General features: G+C 36.3%; 1 protein-coding gene across 1 annotated transcript; it reads right to left on the bottom strand.

The window, feature by feature from the left end:
* Positions 1 to 367: 367 nt before the first annotated feature.
* On the bottom strand, positions 368 to 5,770 carry LOC143546238 (nicotinamide adenine dinucleotide transporter 1, chloroplastic-like). Its single transcript, XM_077037943.1, has 9 exons — positions 5,409 to 5,770; positions 4,539 to 4,634; positions 4,296 to 4,402; positions 2,090 to 2,135; positions 1,824 to 1,952; positions 1,673 to 1,748; positions 893 to 981; positions 726 to 820; positions 368 to 639 (listed from the first exon to the last, which is right to left on the bottom strand). Exons 1-9 carry the CDS (start codon positions 5,476 to 5,478, stop codon positions 397 to 399), a joined length of 951 nt encoding a protein of 316 aa, XP_076894058.1. The 5' UTR covers positions 5,479 to 5,770; the 3' UTR covers positions 368 to 396.
* Between the last annotated feature and the right edge of the window lie 1,748 nt (positions 5,771 to 7,518).

Genomic DNA, 7,518 nt, shown 5'->3' with positions numbered 1-7,518 from the left:
AAGTACCATATAAACCTTGTTGGTATTTTACTTGATCAAAGATACTTTGTACTATTTGTCTCTAATTTCACATCTAACACAAGCTATTGACAATTGACCTCTTGGTCCCTATTTTATACTTTCAAGTACATCAACGCTTTATTAACCTATTCTAACACACACTTTGACCAAATTCGCCAAAACACAAGTTGCGTTTTACCCAATCCCGTCAAAAAATTGGGTATTGGTGGGTCGTGTGAGTTTCCAAGTAACAGATTCTTATGCTTAGGAAAAAACTTCAACATCCAAAATCTTGAATTTGCTTACTATTTATGGTATACACTACCCAAGAATAAAAATCTTGTAATTATACAAACGTGTAGATTTAAAAAATACCATTGTAACCAACAATGTAGATTATCTTGATAATGTGTGAGGATGAGGGTCAGAAGGGTATAAAGTGACAAGAAACCGGTGTATCATTTCAAAGCTTGTAAACGTTATAACCGCAGCAGGGGTTGTCCTCAACAAGTTTGTAGCACAACCACGATAAAACCCACGAAACCCTTCTTTTTCAAATACTTTCCTTATGCAGTCCATCATTCCCGCGTATCTCTTTTCAGAATGGTGCCCTTGTTCTTGCAGGCTTGACCTAACAACCTGGTCAAACATTCTTACATTAATATTTATAAAGAATCATCAAAACAGTGACGGCATATAACGATTTTTATATCATACATTCATACCTCGTGTGGATACGTTAATGTGGATGCAAATATTTTTGAAACTGAAGAAGCAACAGCAACGTCACGAGCACCAAGTTTATCAGTTGTGGTACCATCTGTAATTATTTAAAAAGTAACACACATGTTATTGTTTATAATGTTGAAAAAGATTATAATTTTGCTTGTACCTCTACTAGCCAAATAGAGTTTGATCTTCTCATAGGCTGGAAATTGAATTGCAACATGACTAATGCCCACTAATGCAGGTACTAGACCACTGTCCACATAATATAATATTCAAAAACACGAAAGTAAAATTTATTTACTATAAAAAACCAACATACTGTATTTTCTCATAAAAGTCTTAAATTTTTGCACATAAAAAACAAACTTACTTTTTTATCTCTCATAAAAGTCCCTTAACAATTTTTTACACATTAAAGTCCGCACACATGTTTTTCTTTACTTATTAAGACAAGATGAAAAAATAATTGAGATTAATTAATGTTTTAAATTGGACACATGGAAAGGCAAAGTCCGTTCAGTGTTTCGTCTTTTCTTTTCCATATTATAATTCGATAAGTTGATAATAACAAATGATCTTTCAAAAACAATATAACAAAGACACGAGCATGATGGCGTAACTAAAATTAAATAAATAAATAAAAAATAAAAACATATAAAATGGTTTGTATATATTTAAAACCGTCAAAAAGTTAAAAAAATAATCTGTATAATGTTTTCATGATTTCATCCAACCATAGTTAAAGAGACCTTTTTTTTACAAATTTAACATGTTAAGGGACTTTTATGATTAAAAAAAGAAACTATGTTGGTTTTTTAAATGCAAAATATTGTAAACGGACTTTTATGAAAACAAAAACTAAAAAAAACAAGATATGTTGATTTTTTAATGTGCCAAAAGTTGTTAAGGAACGTTTTATAGTTAAGTAATAATAATATCATACCTGTATAAGCCACGAATACCCTCTTCATGAGCAATTTTTCTCAAAGCTGAAAGTGTACCCCTATATGGCATTAGGCCTGTCATACCTTGAGTCTGTACAATAACAACCAAAATTTAATTTTTAATTTAAAACGCATACCATGAAATCAAACACATATTATCCAAATATACTTGTAGTCGTGTCTTCACAACCCATAAAGGATTTGTCACAATGGTTGTTGCAGCTCCGGCTCCTGAAGCAGCTAACATGTTGGCACCGAAAGATAGGCCATGAATTCCATCTAAAATTGCAAAATAACTAACACAACATAAATAACTTGAAATTAAAGAGCACAAAGACAAGTGTTCAGGTATAAAAGCATCATGTTCATTAACTATAACATTAAATACATATGTTATTCAGAGGACAGAAACTAACCAGAGCCGAGCAAGCCTTTGAGCTGCTCGTATATAGTAAAATAAACCTGCAAATGTTGCAATATTTGTTTTTAAAGAACTGAACTTTAGAAATATTTTAAAAGAAAATCACCAGCAGAACCTCCAAGTAGCAATAAGTTACACAAAAGAAGTCTTGTATATAGACAAACTATTTTGGAAACTGGGAAGGGAGAATTAACGATGCAATAAAGTATTTATTAAAAGCATTCATTGCTAAATATCCAAAATGAAGAAAACTAGAAAGCCTTGGTGTATATGATTATGGATATTTGAGTCAATGCCCTCAAATTTGGATCACTGCTAAGGATTTTATCACATTGTTTCTATATTATAAACTCCTAAGAAGAAACTAGTTGTTTGTTAATTGTTACCATCGACTCAATCGCTAAGTTTATTAAAAACAATATCATGGTTCAATTAGACATGACATTCTATGATTATACTATTATACTGATGCATAAATGCCACTTCTGGACTGATGGTGAAGAATAAATACTTTACATCTGCCTATATGTACAGAAATGTCATATTATGAAGATTCATGGTTAGCATAGATTCCAAGATGCTTGTTAAAAAGGCTTAAAAGATCACTATATTTAATAACTTCCTTCATAAGAGCATGGTAGGTTCTATCGTTGTGCTCTCAGGAAGGGGGTCCATTGTTTGCATTAAGCTTATTTGTGCTGAGTTCAAATTTAATCGTGAAAACAAAAGTCGCTAAATGAAAAAATTATTTTACAAGAAAACTTGTAAATAAAAATAGCTAAACGCATAGAAGTAAAATATCAAGAAAACGGCTAACAAGTCAGTATTCAGGACATGTGTGCATTAGCATTTTACATAATCACAGAGGAAACTGTTTTAAATTAAAAGATGTTAAGAACACTCCCACCATTTATAAACTTTATATTTTGTTAGGGACAAAATTCTTAAACATAGTAGGACAATAGCAGAGCAGCCACATAAAGCAACGATGGAAGTTGAAAATGTAAAACTCGGTTAAATCCATAAACGAAGCAACTTAATAAGAAAACAAGACAGCTAATAGCTATTCCTGGAACTATATTATAAAATCTTGCCGTCACACAGGAAAGCATATTCAACAACAACAACAAAAATTCAGGTCACCCAATCTAAAAGCCCTGATTTCTTCTTCCTCTCATGATTGTAAAATTCATTTCAGAGGGTGTTTGGGATTGCTTATCCAACATGTTTTGATACAACAGTAAGCTGACATTGGTTGTTTTAATAAGAAGTATAAAATTGATTATTCCAAACTGCTTATTCACTTAGGGGGTGACGGTAAACAAGGAATCCCACTTAGGTTGTTTTAATAAGAAGTATCATCATCATCATCATCATCATCGTACTCAGTATATCCCACCAATAGCAAAGCTATGGTAGGGTCTGAGGAGGGTAAGATGTAGGCAGCCTTACCTCTACCCCATAGGGATAGAGAGGCTGCTTCCGGTGAGACCCCCGGCTCGATAGTAGTTTTGCATCAAGCCTTGGACATAAGGCACATAGCACTCAATCATCGGGACACCAGCTGATCGGTGCATGTACCCTTATCTTTCAGCTATCAACGCCACTACATGATGCCTGATTAACCGTCCGTCACTTTTAACGTTATTTTCACGAGATTAGTAAAATAACGTCAAAATTAGTGCAATTTCACTTTTGCCCACCCGAGGGTTCACACATATATACATCATATATACATCAAAATTATTGCAATTTCACTTTTAATAAGAAGTATAAAATTGCTTATTCCAAACTGATGCAATAACTCACTTAGGTAAAAATAAGGAATCCCAAACACCCCTTTAATATACAGCAATAGAATATCAAGGGTATCTGGGGTTGTTTATCCAAATATAATATCTGTTTTTTTACTAGAGAAGTTAACTGTTTCTGATAAGCAGTATAAAACTGATTCTGCCAAATTGCTTATTTCAAACAGCAACAACTAAAAAGATAAAACAGTTTCAATAACCAATACCGACCCCCCCCCCCCTCCTTCAAAAGATAACTTTTATATCAAATCATCAAAAATTCAAAACCAGTATACTCTTCTTCACTATATCACACCCGGTGCAGCCTATGTGCTAACAAATTAAAGTAACAAGCCCTTACAGAATCATGTATACAAAACTACTTTATGAAACAAAAAAGACACAACTCACCGCCCAGTTTGGAAGCAAGGCAAGAATAGTGGGCGAAAGCCCACGGTACAAACCACGCGCCCCTTCCTTGCGAAAAATGTGTTCTAAGCTACCTATTATAAGACTACCTGATCCAAATATTCCAAAAAAAAAAAACAGAATCAGAACCTTCACTACACAAACACACAAATCTCTAATATTATACAGCTTTCAGACAACATCACTGAATCTAGAAAAACTATCACAGTCCCAAACCCTAGATACCTCTCACAACTCCACCGTTAAGCTGCGGAAGTCCATGAACCTGAAACCTGGTTTTGATCACATCTAAAGGACACACAAATGTAGCTGCAATAACTCCTGCACATACAGTATCACAGTCATAAACAATTCAATTATCAACAACAAATGGTTGTAAAAATCCCGACTAGACGCCGATTAATCCCCGATTAATCGTTAGTCGGTACCCCACCGACCAGTAGCCGTCACTGTTTGGTTAAAATCAGTCAAAATTAAAAAAAATTGTATATACAATATGGTATACACACACACACACATGTATACATGGTTGTAAAAGTCCCCGACAAGGCGCCAATTAATCCCTAGTCCCCACCCCAATGATTAACTTTGGGCTAATCGGCCAACAGTCAAATCCGGCAAAAATCAAGATTAATCTGACTTGTCTGGCGTTTTCTGGCAAGGTACCGGCCAAAATCGGCGGTTTCTGGCGAGATTTCGGCCAAAATCAGCGATTTCCAACGATATTCTAACCAATTTCCAGCCAAAATGTGTGTGTATATATAAAATTGAAATTACATATAAACATGCATGTGTATATATAAAACTGAAAAGTATACATTAACGTCTGATCTAATTAATCTCGATTAATCCCGATTAATTGTTATTCTCCACCCCACCGCCCTACCAGTGACTAACTACTACAACCTCGTTTATATATTTGAAAAATTACATAAAATTCCAATCAATCGCTAGTCCATACGACACCGCACCTAACGATTTCTACAACACTTAGAAACTAAACCAAAACGCAATCCGCAACCCTAGCCTTTAATCTATAAACCGTAAATTAAAAAAAAACAATAAAATAATAATAAAAAAACGTAACACACGTACCAGCGGAAGCACCAGCAGCGGCATTACAGAGAATCGGAAAGGAAGTAGGATTGTACGCATCGGAGGCCATAGCTGAAAGATAAAGATTGATTATTGAATGAGTCCTCTGTGGAGAAGAAGACGACAATGGAGGATAATAACAAAGGTCGCATTGCCAGCCAAAACTGAAGGATTTTGATTCTTAGGGTTTATGATGAAATAATAATATTATGAAGAAGAAGAAGAATCGATGATCGCGATGCAAATACGACTAGAGAAGAAAAGAAGATAAGGAGGAAAACGCCATGAAAGAGGAATAGGTGTCTGGTTGATGTTTGGGCGGGCCCCAGCATTGAATGGACAACTTGAATACTTATTGGGCTACTTGGGAGACCAATCAAAGGTTTAAATTAGTTATATAGTCATAGAGATTAGGGATGAAAAAAACACACCATAACTTGAACCGAACTCGGAAAAAAATATCTGGAATCGTTTATTTTATATCTGGGTTTTTATTGCCTAAATTCGGTACCCGACCTTATCTACAGGGTATACATTTCAGTACCAAAACTCGTACCTCAAACCGGACTTTATTTGTACCCGGTGATACCCGAAAACCGGAACCGAGTTTTTCCAATACCCGAAACCGGATATTTCAAATACCTGATCTATACCCGAAATTACCTGAAACATACCACAAAAATACCTCAAAAAGTGCAGCATCTTATAAAAAGCTAAATATATACCTGAAAAATACCCCGGAAAAACCGAATATAGGGGTTTTTCAATATCCAAAAATAGGGTATTCAAATATCAAGTTTTAGAATACTTTATTTTTATACCCGACCCGTGGTGCATAGGGTATGGTTTTTAAAGAATACTCGGCCCGAAATGGACCCGGGTTTGCCAATGCACGATTTTCCGGTACCCAGTCATACCTGGAACCGGGTATTAGAAAAGCCCAATTTGTGAACCTCTATGTTGTTACTTTTAATTAAACCAATTGCTTTAATCTGCCGGATTTGATGCTCACGTGACGGAAAATTGATTGGTATTGTGTTATGTGCCGAACTACCATGTTTCCATCATCTTCATGTTTCCTTATTTCTAAAATTATATTTGGAAGAGTAATGGGTCCATGTTTCATAAGTCAGCATCTGCACATTTTATTCTATATGTTTGTAAGCCTATATAAAGGTATTATTGTTTTGTTAAATGATTATGAATGAAAAATGATGATTTAACGATCAAAGTCTCTTCCAAAAGTCTCTAGTTTCTATCCGGTTTCCTTTTATTTTCTCGGACCATTTGATTAACGAACACGGTTCGTAACAGTGGTATCAGAGCTGCCGTGATTCCCCGGACTTATGGCTGCTCAAACTTTATCCGAAACCGAGTTCCGTCAATGGGTGAATGAATCATTTGCGAGGCTCGAGTACCAATTTCAAACTGCGTTCACCGCGCTTCGATCGATTCGAACCGCGCTTGAAGCCTGCCACAATCCATCACCTCCACCAACCGTTTTTGCCACTGCTTCACCCACCACAACGCCAACAACGGCCACTACCGCCTCACTGCCACAACCACCAGCGGCCATGAAAGTTGCCACACCACCGCCACCACCGGTTTCTGCTTCCGCACTACTACCACCACCGGCCGTAAAAATAGCCACGCCACCACCAGCCCTAGAGGCGGAACTGCCAACCACATTTGTGGCGACACTAGCGCCACAAAAACTAGCTGCGCTACTGGAAACGGCAAACCCAAAAACCGTCCCCATCGCTCCATACTTTTGCACCATGACAAAAGAACCTACTGTCAAAAATGTTCCATTAATGTTTGTATTCCAAGGTTTCCATGTTCTTACATATACTGAGATATTGCCAAACTCTCGTGGGCATGAACTTGCTTTTGAAGTTGGGTTTCATGATACTGACATGGGAAAAGTTGCTAAAATCATAAACGAATGGCATCCACCATGGCGACCCGTGCTACCGCTCCGTATGTGGTTGTCCGACTCGAATGGCGACCACCATGGTAAACTCGTACCATTCTTGAGTACAAGAACGTTTTGAAGTGCGCGGGAATGTTATGTGCCGAACTACCGTGTTTCCATCATCTCCATGTTTCC

Source organism: Bidens hawaiensis, unplaced genomic scaffold (assembly GCF_021521415.1).
Source record: "Bidens hawaiensis isolate Kalapana, Puna unplaced genomic scaffold, B.hawaiensis_p1.1 tig00014295_1, whole genome shotgun sequence".
In the NCBI taxonomy this organism is placed as follows: domain Eukaryota; kingdom Viridiplantae; phylum Streptophyta; class Magnoliopsida; order Asterales; family Asteraceae; genus Bidens; species Bidens hawaiensis.
The sequence above is the reverse complement of the archived record's forward strand: the minus strand, read 5'-3'. Positions and strand labels throughout refer to the sequence as shown.

What these genes read in the sequence shown, in the direction of transcription:
- LOC143546238 (XM_077037943.1), bottom strand. Translation starts at nt 5,478, where the DNA reads ATGGCCTCCGATGCGTACAATCCTACTTCCTTTCCGATTCTCTGTAAT. An exon ending in ACTCTATTTGGCTAGTAGAG is followed by an intron (nt 821 to 892) that starts GTACAAGCAAAA and finishes AAATAATTACAG; the next exon opens with ATGGTACCACAACTGATAAA. An exon ending in CATTAACGTATCCACACGAG is followed by an intron (nt 640 to 725) that starts GTATGAATGTAT and finishes ATGTTTGACCAG; the next exon opens with GTTGTTAGGTCAAGCCTGCA.